General features: G+C 47.3%; 1 protein-coding gene across 1 annotated transcript; it reads right to left on the bottom strand.

Moving 5' to 3' along the window:
- On the bottom strand, positions 1–27,889 carry LOC125425630 (complement C4-A-like; the record flags this gene model as incomplete). The annotated part of the gene is given in 17 exon segments (XM_048483197.1): positions 1–210; positions 1,430–1,569; positions 2,889–2,959; positions 3,290–3,401; positions 6,508–6,696; positions 7,871–7,942; positions 8,057–8,183; positions 12,167–12,325; positions 15,728–15,837; positions 15,840–15,909; positions 17,200–17,222; positions 17,225–17,372; positions 19,319–19,492; positions 21,348–21,463; positions 22,922–23,045; positions 26,378–26,483; positions 27,789–27,889. Coding segments are annotated over 17 exon segments (2,052 nt in total), but the record flags the coding sequence as incomplete, so codon positions are not given.

The following is a 27,889-nucleotide window of genomic DNA, read 5'->3' as shown; positions in this document are numbered from 1 at the left end:
CTCAACCCGTAGCACCTTCGTCACCTTGTCCCCAGCTCCCCAGCCACCATGGGCAACAACCGTTATGGGGACATTAGCTGCTCCCATGGGTACCAGTACAAATGGGATTGGGACCGCTGAGTTCCCTGGCACGTCCACCTGCTGCTTCCTTGCTGGGCCCACAGTGGATGGAGAGCAGATGCCCTCAGCAGGCTCCAGATATACCAAGGCCTAAAAGGGGAAAGGGGGAGCAACTCGGTTATTAATCTCGTTTTAATTTTAATTTTTAATTTAGTGTTGACTTTTTAATACATTTTGTTGATTAATCAAGAAGGAGCCACAACACAACACAACACACAACACAACACAACACAACACAAGCCTTTATTGGCATACAAAACAAGGTTAAGAAGTGCAGTTAAAATTACTAATTTCCAGTATAAAATTTGCCACAGTTTCACAAAAGAGCACATCAGAGCTGTTCAGGAGATGGGGTACCTTATAACACTCATGCCACTGAGAACATTGCAAGAAAATGGAATTCATGTATTTCAGGCGTATCTTATTGTATTTAGGGCATAGAAACAGAGAATGGTCAAGTGTTTCAACCGTAGTCATATCACATGAACAAACTCTTTTAGCACGTTCCATATTCTTAAATCTTCCCTCCAGCAGAGCTGATGGCAGCACATTACATCTTGCAGTAGCCAAGGCTCTTCTCTGGGTGGGATTAATCAGCAGACGAAGATATGCTGCCATAATTCCACGCTCGCATGGGATTAATAATGTAGTTGGAGAACAGGTTGTCTTGGCAGCAAGAGTCAAATTATGAAAATCAAGATCCAAGAGCCTATTCTTAACTAGTCTGAAGGCTTCCACCTTTGTGAGCGTAAGGAGTGATTCCAAGGGGAAACCAATAGCTTCAACCTTTCTAAAGATCAAAGTATACCATTCTGAAATAAAGTGATCTGATAACAGAGAGGGAATATAGCTATTGGATCCCACTAGAAAATGTATATGCAGCCAATATTTTATGGCCCTTATCCATGCCAAAGTTTCTAGAGTTGTTTGGCCCATCTCTATGCACAAAGGAGCCAATTTAAACCTATGAGGACTAATCTGTCTCTAAGATGCTAGAGCATCCAGAGGCGTAGCAAGGGGAAAATTCCTGGTGAACTGGTGCGTCCTCCGCCCCATCCCACCTCGGAATGCCCCCGTCCCACCCCAGAATGCCCCCACCATGCCCTCAGAACGCCCCTGCCCCCTTGAAGCTAAGCCTCTGATAACACCTATCTTTGAGTTTTTGCACTCTTTGGGTTGTGAATCTTTGAGTTTGTGCACTTGAAGGTAATAAAGAAAGGATAATTCTCTCCTGGCCTATACAGCTGAGACCCTGAGAAGTGAGCAAAGGGTCATCCCAAGGGGGAAGTTCTATGTGTCTTTCTCTTACCTTGATAGTGTCAGGCAGGTAATTGTACAGAACTGGACGGAGCTCGATCTGTTCAAAGCGTTTCACTGAGTACGGCAGTCTCAGGGAGATGTGGAACTCTTGGAAGACTTTAATTTGGAGAGGTTCTGAGACACAGATCCCTGAGAAGGCAAATTTGACTGAATGTTGGTGAAAGGAAAACAGGAGAGGGAGAAAGGTGGGTGGACAGATGGATGGATGGAAGGCTGTCTTTCATAGACCTTAAAAAAACCTAGGTTGGAGCTTTCAATATTGAACTGAAAGACACCGTTTGGGTGGAAGATCCATGAAGGACAATTGCAGAAGACCTGAGATTCAGACCCCAGCATTAATAGTAATCGTGTGCCATCAAGTCAAGCAGTAGACCGGGGAATCAAACTCGGATCCTCCAGATTAGAATGCACCTGCTCTTAACCACTATGCCACATTGAAAGTGATGCTGTTTAAACTGGGGACCCCAGATTCTCCCTTTAAGGTGGATTTAAAAGGAGAATTTGGGCTCTCTAGTTTAAACACCATTGAAAGTGATGCTGTTTGGGGGTGGATTCCAGCATCACAGCGGCTGCTGGGCGGGGCGGGGGGGGGACTCAGATTTTGCACCGGGCTCCATTTTCCCTCTATGCCTCTGCCCAGAGGGGAGGGCAGAAGGAACTGCCGGTTGCTGGCTGGGAGCCCAGCTGGTGGGGGGCAGGGGAGAGCAGGGCAGGGGAGTCTGCCGTCCCTGGCCTCGGAGAGCTGCTTTTATAAGCGCTGGGCCAGGGGCGGGGCTTGGGGAGGCATGGCCATGCCCTGGGGCGGGTGGGGGTGTGGCCCCAAACCCCCCCCCCATAAAAAATCTATACCTACGTCCCTGGATCCATGCCATGTAAGATTTTTAGTGCTGTTTATCGTAATGTTTGTTTAGAATGAACAAAAGCCACCTTGGGTCTTGCAGCACAGGAGGAAGGCAGGATGAAAGTAAAAATAAACATAAATAGAATGGGCTGCCCCACTTCAAGCTGCCTTCCAGCTTTGAATGTTCAGTCACATTAAAATAGGAAATCCAAGTGACTAGAAACCCAGCCAAACTAATACAAATATCATAAAAAATAGCTTTACTAGCTGAGCCTGTTTTCTATTCGCAGGGCACTTTAAAAAATGTGATCTCCCCCCCTCCCAGTTTCCAGCTCATTTTTCTTGCATGTTTGAGCTAGGCTTCCCAAGATGCTGTTCAAACTGTCCACGCACTCAACATCCATTTCAACCACTAGCTTGGTCATCAACCCAGCAACCCTGAACTGGGAATGTGTAGAAGACAGATAGAAAGACACAGGTTGAAAAGGAAGAGATGGATGATCAAACAGATGAATGTGAATTGGCACGAGGAAGCCAAGGATAATTAAAGGAAGGCCTTTGGGAGTTTGCTCCAATGACTGGCAGAAGTCATGAGGTTTCAGTTCACCTTTGTCAGGCGACATGCTCACTGCCAGGAGCTCCCAGGTGGTGATGGAGTCAGGAAGCAGCACCGTTTCCCTGCAGGAGACAAAAAATGACCTTGCTTATTGAGAGAATGTGGCAGAGGTGAACGCAGGCAAGAAATGGGGAACATTTGGGTTCTAACTTTTGTTACAGGCCTCCGTTTAGGCAACAGAGCAGCGTAGCCTTGCTGCCAGCTGGATTCCTGACTGCTGAGAGGAAGGATTTTCCCCTCCAGATCTGGGCCCACTTGTGACACCTGCTTCACAACTTTGCCTCCTGATCTAAAGTTGCCCAAGACACAGAATCTGATAACTGGAGCACTTCTGCCCCTCCCTGGTGCATGAAAGGGAGGGGACTCTATGCAAAGTTCCTTGGTTCACTTACGTCCGCGTCTGCCCCCCAGTGACCGTTTTCCACAGCCAGCTCTCAGGGAAGACGCTCCGGACTTGAATGAATTCATCATCAAAGAAATCCTCATCCTCATCTTGATCTTCAGCTATAAGGAGAGAGAAGAAGAAGAAGAGTTTGGATTGGTCGCCACATCTCAAAAAGGATATCGAAGAGATAAAAAAAGTGCAGAGAAGGGCAACGAGGATGATTGAAGGATTGGAGCACCTTCCTTATGAGGAGAGGCTGCAGCGTTTGGGACTCTTTAGTTTGGAGAGGAGACGTCTGAGGGGGGATATGATTGAAGTCTATAAAATTATGCATGGGGTAGAAAATGTTGACAGAGAGAAATTTTTCTCTTTCTCACAATACTAGAACCAGGGGGCATTCATTGAAAATGCTGGGGGGAAGAACTAGGACTAATAAAAGGAAACACTTCTTCACGCAACGTGTGATTGGTGTTTGGAATATGCTGCCACAGGAGGTGGTGATGGCCACTAACCTGGATAGCTTTAAAAAGGGCTTGGACAGATTTATGGAGGAGAAGTCAATCTATGGCTACCAATCTTGATCCTCCTTGATCTCAGATTGCAAATGCTTTAGCAGACCAGGTGCTCAGGAGCAGCAGCAGCAGCAGAAGGCCATTGCTTTCACATCCTGCATGTGAGCTCCCAAAGGCACCTGGTGGGCCACTGCGAGTAGCAGAATGCTGGACTAGATGGACTCTGGTCTGATCCAGCAGGCTAGTTCTTATGTTCTTATGTTCTTATGATTTATATCCCCCCTTTCTCTCCTGCAGGAGACTCAAAGGGGCTGACAATCTCCTTGCCCTTCCCCCCTCACAACTAGCACCCTGTGAGGTGGGTGGGGCTGAGAGAGCTCCGAGAAGCTGTGACTCGCCCAAGGTCACCCAGCTGGCGTGTGTGGGAGTGCACAGGCTAATCTGAATCCCCCATATAAGCCTCCACAGCTCAGGCGGCAGAGCAGGGAATCAAACCCGGTTCCTGCAGATTAGATACATGAGCTCTTAACCTCCTACGCCACTGCTGCTCCCAAACGGAGAATGACAACATGTCCCTCAGAATGCCCAATCGTGGCAAATCATTTGCGACAGTATAAAGACGACTGTTTAGGTGGAATGCTACTGTATTTCTGTATGTTTTGTTTATCTCACTCTTCCTTCCAAAGAGTTCAGGACACATCAATGCCTCTCTTTGCCCCCCCCCCCTTACATTAAGATTCACACCAAGCCTCAACTCCTTCCCCACCTTGAAACCTGCCCCATAACAATTCCCCAGAATGGTTTTGCATCATATGTCTGCCTGATGAAGTGGACTGTGACCCAGAGAGGCTCATATAAAAATAAGTGCTGTTAGACTTTCAAGTGCTGCTAGATTTTTTTTAAAATTCAGAACATGACACCAGAGGCATAGCTGGGGAAAACTGGGCCCGGGGCGGACTCCGTATTCCCCCCCTCCATGGGCCCCCATGCCACCCCCCTCACCTTGCGGGGTGGGGAGGGTCACTCACCGGGCAGCACAAGGAGGAGGCTGCAGCGGCGCATCCCTCTCTCAGCACATCCAGGGATGCACCACCTGTCTCCTCCTTGGTGTGCCGGGCCAGCTGCACACCTCTTGGAGAGAGACAAGTCGAGTGGGGCTGGCCTAGCATGCCGAGGAGGAGGCTGGGGCAGTGAGCCAAGGCCCAGGGGTGTGTGCACAGTGGCCTCTCTAGTTGCACAGTTCTCCAGTTGCACAGTGGCAGATAGGAAGGCGCTCCAAAGGGTGATCACTACTGCACAGAGGATTATCGGCTGCCCTCTCCCCTCCTTGGAAGAACTCTACAATTCCCAAAGCCTAAAGAAAGCCCAAAATATTCCGAGAGACCCATCTCATCCAGCACACTCTCTTTTTGAACGGTTACCATCCGACAGACGATATAGGTCTATCAAAACTAGAACAAAGAGGCTTAGAGACAGCTTCTACTCTAGAGCTGTGGCGATGCTGAACTCCGCGGCTTCGTGTTGATGTGTTTGGGGCTGTGTAGGGATGGGTGGAGGAAGGGGAAAGTGAGGATGGGGTATGAGTCTGAAATTGTGTGCATCGAGGAATGCTGCTGTAAATTTCGTTGTGCGTGCACGATGACAATAAAATGCTCCTGCTTATGCTCTGCCAGGCCTGGCGGGGCGAGGGGGGAGGAGGACACCCCCTCCTCCTTCCCCCTCACCCCGCCAGTCCCGGCAGAGGCTGCAACCATGCCTTGGGCCGTGGGTATGAAGTGTAGGAAGCAATTTCCTGCGCCCCACATGATGCAACAGGGGCCTGCCCGGGGCAAATGTCCCCATGTGTTCCCGTTGCAGCGACGCTTTTGCAACGTTTATGCAGACTATTTTTATGGGGTGGTTTGCCATTGCCTTCCCCATACGTGTACACTTTACCTCTAGCAAGATTGGTACTCGTTCTAGCAATCTCAGAAGGGTTGAAGGCTGAGTCAGCTTTGAGCCAGCTACCTGGAACCAACTTTTGTATGGATCAAATTCAGGTCATGGCAAGAGCTTGGACTGCAGTACTGCAGCTTTCCACTCCGCCCCACGGGGCTTGTGCGAGGTAGACAAAAGTACAAAGGATTTCCGCAGCACTTCGGGCAACAAGCGCTCTCCAGCATTTTGTAAAGTTGCCGCTTAGCCTTGGAAGGTTTTCGTCTGACCAAGTTGGCGGGACGCCCAGATTGGGGAGTGTTTCTAGTATCTGTACTTTCTAGTATCTGTATCTTCTGTTTCTTTTGCCTGCCTGTGTGAAACTGTTTCAATGTGGTTTTCGGATGGGAACTACAGGTGTTTATCTTACTTTGGCGGGAACTGGTGGGGTGCCCGTAAAAGAGGCTGTTCGAACGGTTGGGAGGTCAGTTCCCGCATTGCTTGTGATCGACTTAGAATGCCAGCTCAATAAAGAACTTGAAAAGTTGCTTTTGGCCTGGACTTTACTGGTTCCTTACACATTTCCAGTCCTGGGCAAGTGTTTCAGCCTCTTGCCATGCAATTTCTGCAACACTTTGTATGCCTGGCAAACATATCGTATAACACGCACACATTATTAAAGACCTTCTATTACAGACAAATAGCTGAATTTTGGATGAAAATAGTTGAAGACTGCTAAGAATTCATTGTTCATGATGGAGGAAAAGATTGAAAAGCCAATTGCAGGCTCTCTACTCACCCCGAGCAAGACCCCGGTTCCCCCCAGATTTGCGGCGTAGTTCGGCGGCGTATCGGCAGCAGTCAAGGAAGGCGTTACGGCACTCTCCCTCGATCCGCTTGGCACGCTGGTCACACGAGAGGAGCATGGGAATCAGCACCATGCCATCCCGACAGCAACTCTGAAACTTGGAGGATGAATAGTTGGAAACTGGAGGATAAAGGATTGGAAAAGAAGACAGAAAGGTGAGTGGATGCCAATAAAAAAGAGAAGTAGGTAAGCCGAAAGGAAGGTTGCTGGTATTTCGAACCCTGCTTTCCAAAAGTTCAGGCCAATTCTTCTAGGTCAGTGGTGGCAAACCTATGGCATGGGTGCCAGAGGTGGCACTCAGAGCCCTCTCTGTGGGCACACATGCACAGAGTTCATCATGTGGGGGGAGGGCAAAAATCGACACACACACCCACACACACATCTAGGCTGGCCTGGGCCGCTGGGAACGACATGTAGGTAACCCTGTTAAGTGCTGTTAAACCCCACTGATTTTCATGGGAAGAACTAAAACACAATCCTTTACCTGGGAGTAAGCTCGGTTGCTGGCAATGGGGCTTGCTTCTAAACCCTCCTAGGGTTGTGATTCACCCATTCGAAGCGTTGCATGATTGCTTCAAAGCAAAGCCACCGACTACCACCAAGCTTACTCCCAAGTAATGCGCGCCTTGGAGCCAACTGTTTTTTCTAAACTAAAACCTCAGTATTCAGGTTAAATTGCCGGGTTGGCACTTTGCGATAAATAAGTGGGTTTTGGGTTGAAGCTTGGGCACTCGGTCTCGAATAGGTTCGCCATCACTGTTCTAGGTTGAGGGTCCCAATCCTTTCTAGCCTGCAAGCACCTTTTGAATTCTGACAAAGGATGTTGGGCACAAAAGCTACAAAAGGCCCACTATGGGAGATGGAGCCAACCATAGAATTTCAAGCAACTGCCGTTTAACTGGACGCTTTTAAAAAAGAACTCAATGTTGCATATTTTGTTGCATACATGCAAAATATTTTGTTGCATACATTTCAGAAACCCTGCTGGGCAAAAGCCCATCCCATTTTTTAAAACACTTGGTGGAAAGAAAGGTGTTCATGGACTACAATTCCCATCAGCCTCTGCCAGCCCATGCTGGCAGGGGCTGATGGGAATTGTAGTCCACGAACATCTGGAGAGCCGCAGGTTGCAGACCCCTGTTCTAGGTTCTTTTCTTTTGCTTGGAAAGAAAGTGGGGGGAAAGACATGCCAGAATGAGGGAGGCGGAGCTTGGTATGATCTGAGCATGTGCTGATTCCCCTCTCCCCTCAACAAACCCCCAATTTTCCTTCCTACTCCCTCAACATCACTCACGCCTCTCCTGGAGTTGGATTTGCATCTGTAACGAACGCTTCTTCCGGGAACGGTCTGCATTGCACCCGTGGGCTGGGGGAGCAGAAAAAGAAAAAAAAAGAACAAGATGAGAATGCGATGTAACAGGAATTGCCCTTGGATCACAATCCCCGACTGCACACTTTTCTGATGACCCCGTCAGTTCACCTTCTCGAAGCTGGCTGCCCAGTTGGCCCACACGGAGGGAGATTCCAGCATCAGCAAAGACGCCAAGGGTGTCTTCCCCGCTGCCGGCTGTGCAGCCTAGATCATAACTTCCCATAGCCTGGAAGACCTGGGCCCAGGAAGGAAGAAGGAAAGAAAGTGAACGTTCCATTCTCAGATATGCACGTGCTTTGCCCTCTTTGGCAGTCATCCTGCCTTCCGACCAGAGAATCCCCAAGGCTTCCAAAAGCACTTCAAGTGTGACTCTTTCTCTGCAGGGAAGGTGAAGGAGATCCTTATGCATTAGGCTTTCATTGGATTTCCTTGCTCCTCCCTGCCCACACCACAGTAGTTCCTCCCACCATTTCAGAACAATCAGAAGGGCTTTCTTTCTTTTTGTTTGTCTGTTTTGCTGCAATGCCGAAGATCCATCGCTGCAGCAAAAGACTCAGTGAAATGGACATGAAATTGACCAGAGCTAGTGAAGTAACACTAGACTGAAGATGGCAACCAAAGAAAAAGGCAGCAGATAACCTCCCCAAATGGAGTTTGCACGGAAACAACAAGGAAGCAGTGTATGGGCAAAATGGCAGATAGGCTCAGTTAGGGGCACTTCACAGGTGAAGAATCCCTGTGCAAACAAAAAAATGTGTGAAAACCCCACTGCAAAGCAAAATGCTGCAGGGTAAGCAGTGCATAAGTGGCCATTGTGATGTGGCCTAACTACAGAGCATTTTTATAAAGATAGCTTTATCTTTATCTTTATTTTTATTAACCTTTAATAGGCATAGATAGATCAGGATTTACACAGACACATTCTGCAGTCTCAAGTATAGTTCAGTAGCAAGGAAATAGTCCACATAACTTGACGGTTGACTTCGAGGGATTCAAATCAGATTTTTTAAAAAAAGAAATTGCCAGAGCAAATGACAGTAAATACCCCTACACATCAATGTAAAAATACAATCTAATATAAAATTGCAATAAAAATAGATCTGTTTAGCAAGTTAAAAGCAAAATAATACAGTAATAGGTATCCTACCATGCCGAATATTAGACAGATTGGGGAAGATACCTATCTTTTATAAAAAGTTCTACGTTTGTTTTATGTGTCATATTGGATATTTAAAAAATTGATTCTGTGCCAAATAATAATGAACCAATTTGGTTTAGTGTACTGGTATAATATAAAGATAACAATACAGTAGTAAAATTAGAATTGTGCAAGAAGATGCTTTAATAAAGAGATAAGAGCTGTACTTTGTGTGACACAGTTTACTGTATACATTTCTTGGTTTTATTACATTGTTTTCTAATTTCTATAATCCAATTTTTGCAGCTGTTATGTTGTATCATTCTGTTTCTGTTTCGTTATTATCTAATTTCATAAGCCTATCTTGTTACATGTATTACAGAGCCTGTACTGGTCCAATTTTGCATCGATAAATTTTGTAATCTGCCTTGCGTCTCAGTGAGAAATGTGGACTATAAAGGTGTTTTTTTTTAAAAGACAGATGTCGATTCCCCGCTCATAAATAATTGCGTGGTACTAACGCGAAAAAAAGAAGTTTCAGGAATGCCTCCCCACTCCTTGAGTGACAAAGGGGATTTCTTCCCATTTCTGCTGCTCATTCCCCCCCTTTATTCCGCGTTTTCCCTGTACCTGCTTGGAACGACAACTTTTTGCTTTACCACTCTTCTTTCCAGCCTAGAGGGGAGGAGCGGGGGACTAATCCTCACTTATTTCCCACCGTGGAGTGTGACGTAAATCATGACGACCAATCAGTGGTGGCTGGGCACGTAGGTACCCGCCCCAGCACAGAACGCCAGCCAATCCGGTGGGGGGGGGGGGAGAAAAAACAGAGATCAATTTCCTGTGGGGAGTGCTGGGTTCACGGCACTCGACATTGCCTTACATCTCTTTGCAGAATCAATCTGACGTGGGGAGGCTGAAACCCCGATTAAAAGGTGTAGTTTTTTTAAAACTTGGTTTAAAATATTTTTAAATTCAAGAGGGGAATTGACCAAAGAATATTTTTCTTCCATCCTGGTGATAAGAACATAAGAACTAGCCTGCTGGATCAGACCAGAGTCCATCTAGTCCAGCTCTCTGCTACTCGCAGTGGCCCACCAGGTGCCTTTGGGAGCTCACATGCAGGAGGTGAAAGCAATGGCCTTCTGCTGCTGCTGCTCCTGAGCACCTGGTCTGCTAAGGCATTTGCAATCTGAGATCAAGGAGGATCAAAATTGGTAGCCATAGGTCGACTTCTCCTCCATAAATCTGTCCAAACCCCTTTTAAAGCTATCCAGGTTAGTGGCCATCACCACCTCCTGTGGCAGCATATTCCAAACACCGATCACACGCTGGGTGATCAGACAAGGGGTCGCCAGTTTCATGCACAGAACTCTTCTCCAAAGTGTGTGGGGCCCCCAATTCAGATCAGGATAATGGCATGCAAGGAGAGGGGCTTGATCCCACCCACCCTGCAACATTTTCTCAACTTGAAATGGCATAGCCATTGGCCCTTTCTGCACGAATCTCCTAAATCGGTGCTGTTTCACCGGGCTTTTGAGGGAGCTGGCCGCTGAGCCCGCACCTCGTGTTGTCCTGCACATTGGCTATCTATTGGACCATCTGCCAATCCCCTCCCTTCCCAGGGTTTGATCACTGGGGTGGGGTGTCAGACGTCTTCTATTATTAATCAAATTATTTATTGAAGGCTACTACTGCTGCCGTAGTTTTATAGTTCTAAGGTTTTGTATTTTAACTGGGGTTATTCGATTTGTTTTATTGTATTGTTGTTTGTTGTGCACCGCCCTGAGCCCTTTGGGGGGTAGGGCGGTTTACCAAATCGAATAAGTAAATAAATAAATAAATAAATCGCTTGTAAAATGTTTGTAAAACCGGGTTTGATTCCCAGCTCTGCCGCCTGAGCTGTGGAGGCTTATCTGGGGAATTCAGATTAGCCTGGACACTCCCACACACGCCAGCTGGGTGACCTTGGGCTAGTCACAGCTTCTCGGAGTTCTCTCAGCCCCACCTACCTCACAGGGTGTTTGTTGTGAGGGGGGAAGGGCAAGGAGATTGTAAGCCCCTTTGAGTCTCCTGCAGGAGAGAAAGGGGGGTATAAATCCAAACTCTTCTTCTTCTTCTTCTTCTTCCTTTTATTTGCCCTCCCCCCGGAAACAATTCCTGGCCACCATTGTGTGATTTTTCTTTGTTTTAGTTCTGTGTGGAATCGATGCTTCAGTGCTACACAGCTTCATGCTGCATTCTTTACTCCTCATATACTTGATGCTTCAATCAGCTAAACGCTGCAAATAAACCCGCAAAGTGGAACTGGGCGAGCTCAGAAGGTGGCGCAGAAGAGGAAGTTCAGGGAAGCAGAGAATTATGGGGAATGTAGTCAATAGATTGCACAGCGACCAAAGGTGTTTTCAAAATGTTTCAGTCAGAGATCCATTTAAAATGGGAATTTGTTTAAAATATTTTTGAGGCTGGAAATAAAATGTTTGAGGGTAAAAACAATGCAAAACTCCATGGATGAAACATTTTATTTCCTGCCTCAAAACTTTTAAAAAGAATTGTGTGGAAAAGCCTGTTGTTTGCCCCATCAGGGGAATGTAGAACGTACCAACAGCTGCAGGCAAGCATTCCCACACTGCATTGGTTTCCATTGCAGCAGTGGCGTAGGAGGTTAAGAGCTTGTGTATCTAATCTGGAGGAACCGGGTTTGATTCCCAGCTCTGCCGCTTGAGCTGTGGAGGCTTATCTGGGGAATTCAGACTAGCCTGTACACTCCCACACACGCCAGCTGAGTGACCTTGAGCTAGTCACAGCTTCTCGGAGCTCTCTCAGCCCCACCTACCTCACAGGGTGTTTGTTGTGAGGGGGAAAGGGCAAGGAGATTGTAAGCCCCTTTGAGTCTCCTGCAGGAGAGAAAGGGGGGATATAAATCCAAACTCTTCTTCTTCTTCTTTCCCCGGGAGCATCCAAATAAATCAATTTTGTTCTTTAAGGTGCCGCTGAAACCTCTTTCATTTTGCTGCTCCAGATCAACCTCTCTGGAAACAAGGAAACAAAGGAGAAGCGTGGAAGAAAGATGGCACTACCTTGCCCTGAGTGAGGCGATTTTTCCGACTGAGGGCATAAACAGCCGTGTCCACAGCAGCAAGTGAGACGGAAGATCTGTCGTCATCGGTAGTGATGGTGAGTCTCAGGACATCCTGGGGTCGGTGCTGCTTGGCCTTCTCTGGTGTGCTGAGGCGCAGCTATGGATTGGAAGGACATAGTGAGAGATGGCTGAGTGATTTCGACACCCTTGCAAGTGATTTTGACACCCTTTAAAAAAAAATCTGAGCCCGCTGTTTGCTATTCACACACCAAACCTTACTCTTCTCTGCTTGCGGCCTTCCGGGTCTTAGCTACCCTTCTGCCTCCACTCTGTGCTGCCACAAAGCTTTCTCCTTCTTGGCATGCTAGATTTGTAGTTGCAGACTGCTTACACACTGGTGTGCTACAGTGCAGTCTCACACAGAGGTACTCCTGTCTAAGCTCACTGAAATCAAATGAGCTTAGGCCTGGGTAACTCTGCATAGGATTGGGCTGTTGTAAGGTTGTAAAGAGTTGGGGGTGGGGAAGTGCTGATGTAACCCCTCTGTTCAGAATGGGTTGACCCAGAAAGGGGTGGAGACTCAAAGCAGCAGAAGGCTGCAAAAACTGGTGAAGTTGGAGGAAGCTCTGAGGCTATCAGGCTGGGACCTTGATTTAATTCTTTTTAAGCTCTTAACACCTTGTTTAAGGTAACTGCAAAGTTGTTGGGAACTAGTGGGAAGGGAGTGGTTTATTTTTGCTATATTGTAAATGTTAGAATTTATTGTTTCAGGGCTTTCTGTATATATAGTTGATGGGAGTTCTTTTGGGGATCTTCATCATCTTGCATCCAGTTCACCAAGCCTCTGAAGTCTTCATAAGCCAACCACCAGCAGGAAGAATTGGACTTGGCATTATCAGTAGATTGTAAATATAAGGACTTGAAATGCAACCTAAAAGGACTGTAAATTGTTAATGTTAAATGTTAATGTTAAAAGTGTTATTTGTTAAGGAAGTAAACCATTTTGTTTTAAGTTTAGTTCTTTGCAACTCCTTCCAAGTTCTGCCCCACAGAACCCACAGATAGAGGTTACACTGACATGCACTTCTGGCAAAAAACAAACAAACCCTGGAAATGCCATGATGTCAGGGACAATTCTGTTGGATTCAACCAAACTCTATGGTTAAACCATAAATTTGGGGGACAATCTTACAGCATTGTCCCAATGGCATGAAGCACTTCTGGTTTTTCTCCAGAAGTAACATAGCACACCAGCATTCCCCCCCCTCCCCAATACTGACTCTTGGAGGACTAGTGGGGAAGGGGGGAAATCACCTGTGATAGTGGGAAAATTGACAGTCCTTGCCCCCTCAGTTTGTCAGTCTGAACTGAATTCGACTGATTCACTCTATCTTTATAGAGGAGCCAGAGTATGTCACTGTTCATATAGTGCCATGGTGGCGAACCTTTGGCACTCCAGATGTTATGGACTACAATTCCCATCAGCCCCTTCCAGCATGGCCAATTGGCCATGCTGGAAGGGGCTGATGGGAATTGTAGTCCATAACATATGGAGTGCCAAAGGTTCGCCACCACTGATATAGTGCTTACTAACATTTCTGTCCTGGGCCCACCAAGGCAACAAAATGGCTGCCATTCATCCCAGGTACCGGTAGGTTGCCAGCATGAGACTGGCCACAGGTGGAAGACCTATATAATGATGTTGCTGGCATTGCTGGTGGAGCTCTAGCATTCGACCAGAACTCTATTGCGTAGCCATAGAGATTGGAATTAATGCTAGAGTGTTACTAACAATGTAACGATATTACTTCTGGTCTCATTGGAAGTGACATTATGTCAGGCACCAGCAATCATCCCTTCATCTCTCCTCACCCATTTTTCCCCACTGCCCAGCTGAGTGGTAGTGAGAAGGCCCACCTGATCACAGGCGATCGCTCACATGACCTTAACCCTAAGGTTGCCAATTTCAGCATAGAAAATTATTGGACATTTGGGGGGTGGCATCTGGGAAAGGTAGAATTTGGGAAGGAGGTGGGAAGGAGGAGAGAATTCAACGGGGATGTGATCGTAGAGTCCACCCTCTGAAACTGCCATTTTCTCCGGGGAAACTGAGCTCTGTAGCCAGAGAGCAGCCATAATTCCAGAAAAGCTCCAGACCGCAACATAGTGTTGCCAACCTCCAGGTGGCACCTGGAGATCTTTTGCTATTACAAGATCAACTCCCTGGAGAAAATATCTGCGTTGGAGGGTGGACTCTATGACATTAAACCCTGCCAGAGTCCCTCCCTTCCCAAAACCTTACCCTCCTCAGGATCCACGCCCAAAATATCCAGATATTTCCCAGAGAAGGCAACTCTAGCCAAATTTGAGGCCAGTAACCAGTGGTGGGATCCAAAAATTTTAGTAACAGGTTCCCATGTTGGGATGTAGCACCAATGGGGCTGGGCAGGGCATGATGGGGCATGGCCAGGCATTCCGGGCGGGCATTCTGGCTGGCTGTGCAAGGACGAGCCGCCAGTCCCATGGAACAAATGCCCAGGGCGCCAGGCTGCCACGCATGCCAGTGCCCCCCCTCCTGCCAGGATCACTGCTTCAAGTTCGCACGCTACTGCTGAGAGGAGGGGCGAACTAAGGCAAAAATCACGCGGGCAAAATCACCACTAGTAACCCCTCTCGCACACACACAAATAATTAGTAACCCACCGAACCCAGAGAACCTGCTGGATCCCACCTCTGCCAGTAACCCTAATCCACCTTCCTCCGACCATGGGAAGGAAGGTCTACAGAGTTAGAATGGCTGAACAGTTGTGGCCTCCTACACCTTTAACAATGCCTCTGCTCTCACATCAGACTAGTCCCATAAACTGCTTCTGACAGGGTGGAGCAATATAGTGAAGGGTATTTGGTGTGAGGGCTGGGGCATTTTTAATGGATAATTATGGAAAGTTAATGAGGAAAGGAGAGTCCACTCACTGAGCTCCCATCCCTGTCCTAGGGGGAGTAATATCATGTCTCAGTGGGGCCATGACAGCTTTCTTTAGATACGTGCGATTGGAGTAAATATGACTGCAACACTATTAGAGTATATACTGTACTTCATTAAAAAAAATACAACTGAAGTATTGGCCTAAAATACCACCGGGAACAAACATCATTAAGGATCAGGAATAGAGAAAATAGGGAGCTTAGATAAAGTTTTATCGACCTCCCCCCCCCCACACACACAAACTTTATCGAGGCCAATCTGGTTAGGCTAGTTTTGGTTAAGTTGTGTTTCATCCTGTTGACTGCATTAATGGGAAATCTGCCTTGAGTTTCAGTGAGAAAGGAGTATTATGAAATAGATAGATATGTATCATACAGATCAATGCTTAGGCCTTTAGCAATGGATTCTGGGAAAGATTTCTCATGGAAACATGGTCATTTCAAATGCTATTCAGAGCCAGAGCCCTTCGGGGATAGGGCGGTATATAAAACTAAACAATAAATAAATAAATGAATGAATGAATAAATGAATGAATGAATGAATGAATGAATAAATAAATAAATAAATATTCACCTTTCCTTCGCAGGTGTCAACTACGTCCACCCAGATGGAGTTGGCCACAACTTTATCTCCCAGGCGGTAAAAGGCCACAAACCGAAACGCTGCGACTAAGTTGGGTGATGGATCGGAACCATACAGTAGCGATCCGGCTAAGCACGCTGGTTGGCAGAGGACACCGTCCCCTTGTTCAAAATCTGGAAGCAAAGGGACAATTCACACAAGCCAGTGACGAATGTGCCGCAGTCTTAACTATTCCCCACCAATCTTATTTTCACACACAAAAATGCTATTATTTCTGCATTCTAGGTGGCTGTTATATATTTGAATGCTTCCCACATAACAAATTCCCATTTGAGGATGAAAATGAAGTTTAGACTATTTACTCCGACATGGCAATGGTTCAGAGGGATGGAATTTTTCTTGATGTGAAGAAGCATTCAATTTAGCCTTGATCGCCACCCTAACTCTGGCACATTAAAGAAAGGAAATGCCCGGGTGGTGGCATGGGTTCTGTGTGGAAACAGTATCTCATATGCTGTTGAATTGTCCTTTTATGAGATAGGTAGAAGAAGCACATAATCCCCTTCCCTACGGAAGTGAAGGCACTACAGATGGCAGAACAGAAGGTTATATCTTTGCTCAGCCACAACGACGTAGCTGTTGGAAGCGTGGCTAAATTTTTAATGGTGTTATTTTAACTCGGCCAGAAGTTGTAAAGGCTGTTATTATCTGCAATGTTCATGTTGAACTATTTATATGCTATTAAAGGTATTCAAATTGAAATCAATATTGGATGTGTTTTCAACTCCGCCGCGGGCCTGGATTGGACGGAAGGATCACGTCACTATCAGCGGCAGGAAACCCAAACCCGGAGTCACCCACGGGACTTCCCCACTGCTCCGCGTTCGGTGTGGTTTTCAAAAAGGTGCACTTCCGACCAGGATCCAGAATGACGCACACTGAGGGGTGGGAGGAACGGCAGAATCAGGGTGACTGCGTTGTCGCCACTGGTGTAGTGGGGAGTGCTGCAGGACCCCGGGTTATTTGCCGTGAGGAGCGCCAGATCTAATGGCGTGGAATCGACCTTTGTCAAGTCTCAGAAGCTAAACAGAGTTGACCCTGGAAAGTATCTGAATGGGAGACTTGCAAGGAATACCAACATCGCCACCTAGAGGCAGGCAATGGCAGCCCACCTCTGAACATCTCTTGCCTTCAAAATCCCACCGGGTCACTGTAAGTCAGTTGAGACTTGACAGCAAAACAAACCCCAAAGGTATCTTTGAGCGAGGGTCCTTTTGCAGTTCCATTTCATTGTTGTGATACTTTACATGATGATTCTACGCCGCCCTTGAGCCACCGGAGAGACAGGATTTAAATAATTTTAACAAATAAAACAGGCAAATGGCAGATCAAAAACTGAGAGATGAGAAGTCCAGGTAATTTCAGAGATTTGATCAGCTGGGATCACCCAGCCACAGACTCACCAAGTAGTAGAAGCTGGAGAAGTCATCTGTCCAATATGTTTCAGGCCCAGGTTGAGGGTCTCCCCCGGGCTCAAGTCTTGGTGTTTCGGGCTATCAATAATCAAGTATCTGCCTTGTTGGGAATTCATGGCTGTGGCGGTCAGTGTGGCTTCTGCTGGAGACTCTGTCCCCTGCTTCCATCTACATGGAACAAGAAAGACACATGTGGTTCACTCTTGGAAACCAACTCCTCTGCTTCTAAAGAGGCTGAAAACACTATTTCACCCCATTCCAGGCTTGCATTCCCCCCCTATCCCCCAGCTCCCCATCCCTTCTGGAGTTTCCATAGAGCTTTCAGAGATTACTAGAGAGGGTACTCCAGGTTTTCCCAGGAAGTGATGGCATCCCCCTTTAGAAATCACCATAACTAGAAACCTTTACTCTGTCATTTGTATCCAGTGTGAGCTCCTCTTACAATACAGAACTTCTATTTCTTTCTAAGTAAATAAGCCTAAGTTTGAACTCTATTCCTCAAGCAGCCAAACTGTAGAATTCTGCTGTGCGCAGACTCAGCTCTGCTTTCAGTCTCTTATCTCCTTCCCCCTCAAAACTGCTTCTTGATTATTGGTCCATGTGGGTCCCATGACTTCTGTACTGCTGGAGGGAGAAGAATGTGGGAAATGTCTCTGTGAATCACTGTGACTGTGACAGACTGTGCCCATCAGTAGCTACAAGTGGGATCAGGGGGGGTGCTGCGGTTGCAACTGGCCACTGGGTGAGCAGCGTGCACCCCCCTTGCGGCTTCTTTTTTTTTTTTTGCATTTTTTTTTTTTTTTTAGTGTTTTCCAGTTTTTTGGCCCGGCAGGGGCGCAGTTTTTAGACTAGCACCAAAATTTCAGGAGTTTTCGGGGGACTCTCCTGATGATGCCATCCAAGTTAGGTGAAGTTTGATTCAGGGGGTCCAAAGTTGACTCCCAAAAAGGGGTGCCCCATCCCATTGTAATAAATATAGGTTATGGTTCTCAACCTTCCTAATTCCGCGACCCTTTAATACAGTTCTTCATGGTGTGTGGTGACCTCAATCCTAACATCTATCCATTTTACAGATGGAGAACACTGGATGCAGAGAGAGTCTTAGGGCTTGCACTCTTCGTGAAAGGGTCGTTCAACCCCCAATGGGGTCCCGACCCCCAGGTTGAGAACCACTGCCATAGAGTCTTCCTTCCAAAGCAGTCATTTTCTTCAAGTGAATTTATCTATCTATCTATCTATCTATCTATCTATCTATCTATCTATCTATCTATCTATCTATCTATCTATCTATCATCTATCTATCATCTATCTATCATCTATCCATCCATCCATCCATCCATCCATCCATCCATCCATCCATCCATCCATCCATCCATCCATCCATCCATCCATCCATCCATCCATCCATCCATCCATCCATCCATCCATCCATCCATCCATCCATCCATCCATCCATCCATCCATCCATCCATCCATCCATCCATCCATCATCCATCCATCCATCCATCCATCATCCATCCATCCATCCATCCATCCATCCATCCGGTTTTATCCATTCCATCCACCCACCCGCACCCACCCACCCACCCACCCATTTATTTACGGTTATAGGCTTTATACCGCCTCCGGCGGGCTCAGGGCTGTGAACGTAAACAGAAATAGAGCATTACAGACCAGCATAAAATCCATTAAATATTAGTTAATTTTGGCTCTATATAAAATAACCATCCCATTAAAACGCGAGCATACTAAAAAAATCAACATAATAGGATGGCACCTACTATCAAGTCCCTTTTTTTGATCTCTGTTGTCTGAAGATCAGTTCTAATAGGCAAAAGATCTCCAGCCACTGCCTGGAGGTTGGCACCCTAGTCCATGCCCTTCTTTCCCGAAGCCTGCCACTCCTTGCTTTCTTTTATGGCAGCCATTTTGTGATGGCACAAATTCCAAAAAGTGCCCATAGGCTACCAAAAATGGGGGACCTCTGTTCCAGAGTTTTTGGTCCTCCTCCCTTTTCCCTACCACCCATTCCTTCTGCCTTTCTCCCACTTCCTGGCATTTTACGCCTGCCCTCTCCTCACTTCCTGTGCAGCAAGGATTCCTGTACCATAAAAGTGACTGTTGTTGCTCCGGCGGGGATGTTGATCCGATGCAACACGACCCCATGGTTGTCAGTGTTGATTGCAGCATTATCAGGGGATGACCCTCCAGTTATCTGGGTAGAGAAATGGACTGGGACGTGGGGGGCGGGGGTGCCATCTGAAAGTGAAACAACAGTCACCTGAGCCGGGAGAGAAAGAGAGAGGTTTTTGAAGTACGGTTGTTAATGTAGACATGAGGACACAACGCAGGCGAGTGCGAGGCCAGAAACAGAACACGCAGAGGACCTTCCCTTGTTTCTGTGCCTTGAAAGCTGCAATGCCAAAAATCTAAGGCAATGCTTTTCTTGGATTTAAGAGACGGGAATTTCTTCTGCAGCAAAAAGGGTGAACTGCGGCTTCCCTTGGTCCACCTTGGTGCCATATGATTTGCAGGCACTTTCAAGTTCCTTTCTAGAAGCTCAGTTCCCAGCTGCACGGGGCTCATTGAAATTGGGACCACAGCATATGATGAGAAAGGGCTCCATCCTGAAGTGGGCCAGTGTTAGAGGAAGCAATATCTGGTGCACAAAAAAAGAAGAAGAAGAAGAAGAAGAAGAAGAAGAAGAAGAAGAAGAAGAAGAAGAAGAAGAAGAAGAAGAAGAAGAAGAAGAAGAAGAAGAAGAAGAAGAAGAAGAAGAAGAGGAGGAGGAGGAGGAGGAGGAGGAGGAGGAGGAGTTTTGGATTTATATCCCCTTTTCTCTCCTGCAGGACACTCAAAGGCTTACAATCTCTGCCCTTCCCCAATAAACAACAAACACCCTGTGAGGTGGGTGGCTGAGAGTCTCGAGAAGCTTATCAGCCTCACCTTAGCTACGCGGTGTGGGAGGCACAGGCTTAATCTGCGAATTTCAGATAAGCCTCCACAGCCTGTATGCAGAGCTGGGAATCAAGCCCGGTTCCTCCAGATTAGATACATGAGCTCTTAACCTCCTACGCCACTGCTGCAGGCAGCAAATGGAAAGGTCGGTTTGATAGGATATGTTTGCAGGAATTTTTTTGCACTCCAGATAGACTATGGTTTATCAGCCCCTGCCAGCATGGCCAATTGGCCATGCTGGCAGGGGCTGATGGAAATTGTAGTCCATAACATCTGGAGTGCCAAAGGTTCGCCACCACTGGGATAGTGAAATCAGCACGGCCTTTCCTGAAAAGTGTTACAGTTTGACAAATCAATTTTTGCCTGTTCTCCAAGTCTCTAATAGAACTAGAGTTCATGCCATCCCTTAGTACAAATGTGTACTTTTTCAAAGGAAACGTTACGCTTCAAGACAGTGTCTAAATACACAATCTAGCCAGATTTCTGAGTCAAACTTCCCTCCTTGAAAAATACCACCTCCCAATTCCTTTTTCTTGAAAATCTAGAAAGGGAAGTCTGCCAGGACATTCACAAATTTATATTCTGCATTTTAGAGTTCACTTAGTGGAACAGTGACCTCCAGTGGCTATGAGATGCAGCTCTAGGAAAACAACATAGGCCAGAAGGGATTGAGAAAAGTATGAGAATCAGTCAATCAGTCAAAAACGCCCCCACGTTGCTTCGAATCCACGTGGATCTCTGGTCCGCGAAATAAAAAAAAAAAGGTTGTGCACGCATCGCGCACAGCCCACTGCGTTCTCATTGGATGGGAAGCTACACGTCACTACCAGAGGCTGGAAAAACTAATCCGGATTCACCCCTGCCAACTCCCCCACCACTCCAGATTGCCCACGTGTTTTTTAAAAAGGTCTACTTCCATGCAGGTTCTAAAATGTGCTGGGGGGGAGCGCCAGAAACGGGATGAATGCATGTTCTGCGCTGGTGAAGTGGGGAGTTTTGCAGGAAACCTGGATATTTGGTGTGACAAGCATGCATCCAATCCTCAGTGGGGAATCAACCAAGGAAAGAGAAAGGTGGGATTCGAACTAGGATTCAATATGGGACATCCTTGCAGCAAAACACGCTCGACACAACACGGGACATGCTGCACTGGGAGAGACACAACACAACACACGCACCAGCACTTCAAACGGTGCCCCAGGCACAAAATGCCGCATGGTCTTGGACATGCTCAGCAAATATGGAGATTCCACAAATTTCACAGATGCAAGTTCCTGCTCTTCCAGGTCTCCACCTGTAGGAATATGGAAAACAGGCAGTGAGATAAAGGAGGTGTTCTAGACTTCCTCCCCATCTAGCAGCTCATTGAAACTGATTTCTACAGGGTTCTTTCATCTTCTCCCAAACCTCTTTTGTACAGTATATAGCAGTGGTGGCGAACCTATGGCACAGGTGCCAGAGGTGGCACTCAGAGCCCTCTCTGTGGGCACGTGCAGAGTGCCCCCCAACACACATCTAGGCTGGTTTGGGCCACTAGGCTCAATTATTAGCATGAAACCTAAGACCTAGTTTTGGGGAAGCAGTGTAGGTAACCCTGTAAAGCGCTGTTAGCCCCACTGATTTTCATGTGCTGAACTAAAGCGTGATCCTTTACCTGGGAGTAAGCTCGGTTGCTGGCAATGGGGCTTGCTTCTGATTAAACCCTCCTAGGGTTGTGATTCACCCATTGGGAGAGTTGCATGGTTGCTTCAAAGCAAAGTCACCGACTACCACCAAGCTTACTCCCGAGTAACGCACGCCTTGGAGCCAACCGGTTTTTCTAAACTAAAACCTCAGTATTCAGGTTAAATTGCCATGTTGGCACTTTGCGATAAATACGTGGGTTTTGGGTTGCAATTTGGGCACTTGGTCTTGAAAAGGTTCGCCACCACTGGTATATAGAATGGAACAACAGCACTGCTGTAGGTAGTGAAAATGGCAAAGCACTCTTGAAGCACCGGGCAAGAGAGATTGGGCTGGTGATGTTGGTAGTGCCCTGCCACCTAAAGATTTAGGCCATTTTGAAATGGCCTGCAACTAGTATGTTTGTTTGTTTCTTTGTTTATTAATTAAATTTAGTATACCGTCCACCCCCGAAGGGCTCTGGGCGGTGAACAGAATAATCAAACATTAAAATCATGACAACCATAAAACAGTAATTAGACATAAAAACAGAACAAGATTACAGATGGCGATAAAAATCCCAAAGTCAGAAACAATCTAATTCAGCTCCTTATCATGGGGATGGTCCAATGATGGAAAAATATGGGTGGCAATCAACGATTACTCTCCTCCAAACGCTCGGTGGAACAGCTCAGTCTTTAGAGCCCCTCAGAACTGGCCAAGGTCCTGCAGGGCCCGAATGGTTGGTGGAAGAATGTTCTACCACATTGGGGCCAAGGCACTGAAGGCCCTTGCCTGGGTGGAGGCTAACCGAATCATGGAGGGGGCAGGGACCACCAGCAAATTGGCCTCTGCAGAACACAAAAGCCGAGGGGAGACAGTCCCTGAAGTATGAGGGCCCCAAGCCACAAAATGCCTTAAAGGTCATCACCAACACCTTGAAGATGATCTGGTACTCAATCAGGAGCCAGTGCAGTCGGCGTAGTGTAGGAGACTGTGGTGGGATCCATGGTGGTGGGATTCAAACAATGGCGTATTAAGACATGTTCTTAAGGGGAATGAGGGGGGGGGGTCCCATTTCCAAACTTACTTGCTGCCTCTATGACAGTGGCTGCGATGTAGAGCGTGGTTCCAACTAAGTCCCGCAAAGGACGCCCCAGTTTTTCCGACAGGAGGCTGCGTTTCAGGGAGGCTGAGCCATGGCCATCGGTTACCTAGTGGGGTGGAATTTGGTTGGAGGGAAGGGAAAATAAAATTAACTGTATCATACTAAGGTAGACAAGAACTACCTGGAGCCTACAGCACAGAGAAACACAGGAAATGGTGCCTAACCAGACACTGAGGAGACAGAGAAAATGGCACCTAACCTAACTATGCATTGTGGTAGATCCTATACTCCACTGTGCAAATGTTGGGGCCCACCTCCAGTCCACGGAGACTTCTTCACCTTTGTTGGGAGGAACACGTGAAACCGCCTTACAGCCCGATTATCCACCGATGCTCTGGAAGCATGTCAGGGCAAGAAATCTCGTCCCAATGCTCTTTGCAACGTGCTAAGAAAAGGAGGCGCATCGGAGCCGTCCCAACCACTGGCATAATGCCCATTGGGCAAGGTGGGCAGCTGCCCAGGGCATCACCTTGTGGGGGGCATCAAAATGCTGGGTTCATTTTGGGGAATTTTTAGTGGTTTTCCTTTTTGGCCTGCAGGGGGCGCAGGTTTTAGGCTAGCAGCATCAAATTTTCAGTGTATCATCAAGAGACTGTCCTTATGCGACCCCCCAAGTTTGGTGAGGTTTGGTTTAGGGAGTCCAAAGTTATGGACTCCCAAAGGGGGTGCCCCTATCCCCCATTGTTTCCAATGGGAGCTAATAGGAGATGGGGGCTACAGTTTTGAGGGTCCATAACTTTGGCCCCCCTGAACCAAACTGCACCAAAACTGGGGGGTAACATCAGGGCAGTCTCCTGATGAGACCCTGAAAGTTTTGAGACTGTGCCTTCAAAAATGTGCCCCCCCAGCCTGCAACCCCCATTGACTGCAATGCAGAAAACTCAATGCAGAACAAAGATTCTTGGGCAAATTTCAGGATGTTCTTGCAGGGAGGGCATTCTTGGACGTATCAGCACCAAAATTTCAGGGTATCATCTGGAGACTGTCATGATGTCATCCCCAAGGTTTGGTGCAGTTTGGTTCAGGGGGTCCAAAGTTATGGACCCTCAAAAGGGTAGCCCCCATCTCCTTAGCAAAGAATGTTTTGGTGCTGATATGTCTAAAAATACACTCCCTGCAGGCACCAATGTCCTGGTGCAAAAAAAAAAAACTGGTCATGGTGGAGTGGCCGCCCATGGGGGGGGGGAGGGCATCCAACTCAGGTTTTTCCCAGGGCTACAGTTTGCCCAGGGCTGCCTCGTTACGCCCCTGGTCCCGACATGCTTCCTCTTGCCCCACGTGGTCGTCTCACTTTTCATGGGGGAAGCGAGAGCACTTCTGGTGTGACTTTTTGCGCCAGAGCGGGGCGAGGGTGGGGAGGGCGGCAAGTCAGCCTTCAGTGAGTAATTAGCCATAGTGAATCAGGCCATTCATCTGTTGAGGTCAGTATTGTCTACTCAGACTGGTAGCACTTCTCCAGAGACTCAAGACTGGGCCTTTGGGGTGTCCAGCCGCTGATATGGTGCCCCCTTACTGCTCTGTGCCTTGGTGCTGTTACATCAAAGTCCCCTCATATTGAGGGGCCCGCCGTCCCCTTTTTTTTGGGGGGGGGTAGGTTTTAAATGGGGGTTTCTGGACGCCTCTTGTTTATTTATGTATTACTTATGTATTAATTGTTATTCGCTGTTTTATGAGTTTTAGGTTGCTTATTGATGGTTATGAGATGGAGCCTATATATTTATATGTATTTATATTTTTGTGTGTGAATTGCTCCTGTTTGATGTTGCACTGTGTTTTTCACCGCCCGGAGCCCTCCGGGGATCGGGCGGTATAAAAATCGAATAAATAAATAAAAATAAATAAAGACAATTGTATAAACACAGAGACCCACAGTACTGAAACCAGGGAGAAGGGTCTGTAACAGTTATTGAGGGGACGCCAAACAACACAAAATGTTTTCACCCACTAACACAATCCCTAACCCACAAGGACACCTTCTGAGGCCCTAATGTGCACGCCCTCACCATCTGAGGCCAGACAGGTGGTAAGAATGAGAAGAGTTTGGACTTATATCCCCCTTTCTCTCCTGTAAGGAGACTCAAAGGGGCTGACAATCTCCTTTCCCTCCCCCCCCCCACACACAAACACCCTGTGAAGTAGGTGGGGCTGAGAGAGCTCCGAAGAACTGTGACTAGCCCAAGCTGGCATGTGTTGGAGTGCACAGGCTAATCAAGTTCCCCAGATAAGCCTCCACAGCTCAAGTGGCAGAGCGGAGAATCAAACCCGGTTCTCCAAATTAGAGTGCACCTGCTTTTAACGACTACGCTACTGCTGGATATCCCTTTCTATCACTATCAGATATCTGATATCCCTTTCTATCACTAGTGGATTCTGCCCAGTATATGTATAACAAATTGCAATTATTATAAATGAACTCCTTTCTCAAGCAAAAATGAGTTCATTTATAACTAGTTATAAATTTATAACGATTGTTATAAATCTGTTGCGTGGAATCCACCGCTGTCTTTCACCAGTAAGTGAAAGATTTTTCACCAGTCTTTCACCAGTAAGCGAAGATTTTTGTTTTTTTCTGGCATTCCCTTAGTCCTGTTTTTAAAACTGCTCTGCTTTTAACCAGTGGTGGGATCCAAAAATTTTAGTAACAGGTTCCCATGGTGGTGGGATTCAAACTGTGGCGTAGCGCCAATGGGGCTGGGCGGGGCACGACGGGGGCGTGACCGGGCATTCCGGGGGCGGGGCATTCCTGGGCGGGGCTGTGGCAAGGATGCAGCCGCTGTGCCGGTCCTTGGGCGGGAAACGAATGCACGCAGGCGCAGGCTGCCACGCACGCCAGTGCACCTCCTGCTAGACTGCTTCAAGTTCTGCGCGCTACTGCTGAGAGGAGGGGCGTAACTAAGGCAAAAATCACGTGGCAAAATCACCCATTAGTAACCCCCTCTCGGCACACACAAATAATTAGTCACCTACTCTCGGGAACCTGTGAGAACCTGCTGGATCCCACCTCTGCTTTTAACTGTCTTGGAGGCCCCTACCGGACCTTCAAAGATATAAAGTATTTCCAAAGACAGCTGTCGTTAAAAATTAGTCCTGTCCAGGAATTTAGGGGTCCACATCATGAAACATCCCAGAACTTGTGAAGATGGGAGAGTTTCAACACACGCCGAGACCTTGAATAACCACGTCTTTTCACCCCACGTTGCTGACGATGGTATCCAGGCAGAGGATACAGCTTCCCAGAGGACACATGTGCTCATTTAGAGAACCAAATGACACCTTGTAAGAGGCAGAGAGTGAATGAGGAAGGCTGAATCATCTGGAGTTTTCTGCAATGATAGGTGGTGGAGGGATCTGGTGTTGAAGGTAGCCGTTTTCTCTTACCGAGACTTGCTTCTCCAGTCCTGGGATATAAGATTTTTCTCCGTTGTCATCACTCACGCCAAATCTCACGTAGGCTGTCCCAGTGACTCCCTTCCCATAGAAAAATCTGTTGAGGGAGAAGACCAGGGAGAATTCGGAGGCTGGTTGGCCGAGGTTACTGATAGGGCAGCTAGTTGCTAGCAGGCATAAGTAACAGAGAACTGTTTAAAGATCTATACCAGTGATAGTGAACCTTTTCAAGACTGAGTGCCCAAATTGCAACGCAAAACCCACTTATTTATTGCAAAGTGCCAACACGGCAATTTAACCTGAATACTGAGGTTTTAGTTTAGAAAAAATGGTGGGCTCCGAGGCGTGCGTTACTCAGGAGTAAGCTTGGTGGTAATTGGTGGCTTTGCTTTGAAGCAACCGTGCAACTCTTCCAACGGGTAAATCACGACCTTAGGAGGGTTTACTCAAAAGCAAGCCCCATTGCCAGCAACCAAGCTTACTCCCAGGTAAAGGATTGCGCTTTAGTTCTTCACATGAAAATCAGTGGGGTTTAACAGCGCTTAACAGGGTTACCTACACTGCTTCCCCAAAACTAGGTCTTAATTTTACTGCTAATAATCAAGCCCAGCGGCCCAGGCCAGCCTTAGATGTTGGGGGGGGAGCGCTGTGTTTGCGCGTGCCCACAGAGAGGGCTCTGAGTGCCACCTCTGGCACCCGTGCCATAGGTTCGCCACCACTGATCTATACTATATCCATCTGGCAACCATACCCCCCCCCCCAAATACCCCGCTGGCAGCCAGGTATGACCCGGCAACCCTAGACAGTTCCTCTGGAGAAAATGGGGTGGGGTGGAATCTATGGTATTATACCCCAGGGATTTTGCACCCCTCTCCCAAACCACACCCTCCCCAGGCTTCACTCCCAAAACTCCAGGAATTCCTCAACCCAAAGTTGGAAACACGAGTTGCCTCTTGGCACCCAGACCCAGCTCTTCAAACATATGAACAAGTAGTTTAGCCCTTGTGGTGGTGGAGAGTGCTGATTTATGGTGACCCTGAATGGTTTTCAAGGCAAGAGATGTTCAGGGGTGGTTTGCCATTGTCTGCCTCTGCATGGGCAGAGAGAGCTCTGAGAGAACGGTGACTGGCTCAAGGTCACCCAGCAGGCTTCATGTGTAGGAGCGGGGAACTGAACCTCCAGAAATCCACCCATGACTGGTCCCTGATTGTATCTCCTCTCACCTGGATGCAAACCTCCCCACTTTGGGCAAGGAAACCAAACCAAGTCAGGGGCGCAAATCCAGATCAGTTGCCTGGGTTGTGTTTTAAACCACGTACACCATTTTAATCGCAATCACAAACCACCCTGAAAACTTTAAAGCTAAAAAAGCAGAGTGTAAAAATCCAAGAGTGCCTCGTACTTAGCCTGAATATCGATTTGCAATTCGGAGTCCCGCTGTCCGGAAACGAGGATATATTTCCGTTCTGGAACGATCGTCACCTCGAAATTAGGAAGCACTGA

The sequence above is a fragment of the Sphaerodactylus townsendi genome, unplaced genomic scaffold (assembly GCF_021028975.2).
Source record: "Sphaerodactylus townsendi isolate TG3544 unplaced genomic scaffold, MPM_Stown_v2.3 scaffold_99, whole genome shotgun sequence".
Taxonomy (NCBI): Eukaryota; Metazoa; Chordata; class Lepidosauria; order Squamata; family Sphaerodactylidae; genus Sphaerodactylus; species Sphaerodactylus townsendi.
This window is presented reverse-complemented; position numbering and strand designations above follow the sequence as displayed.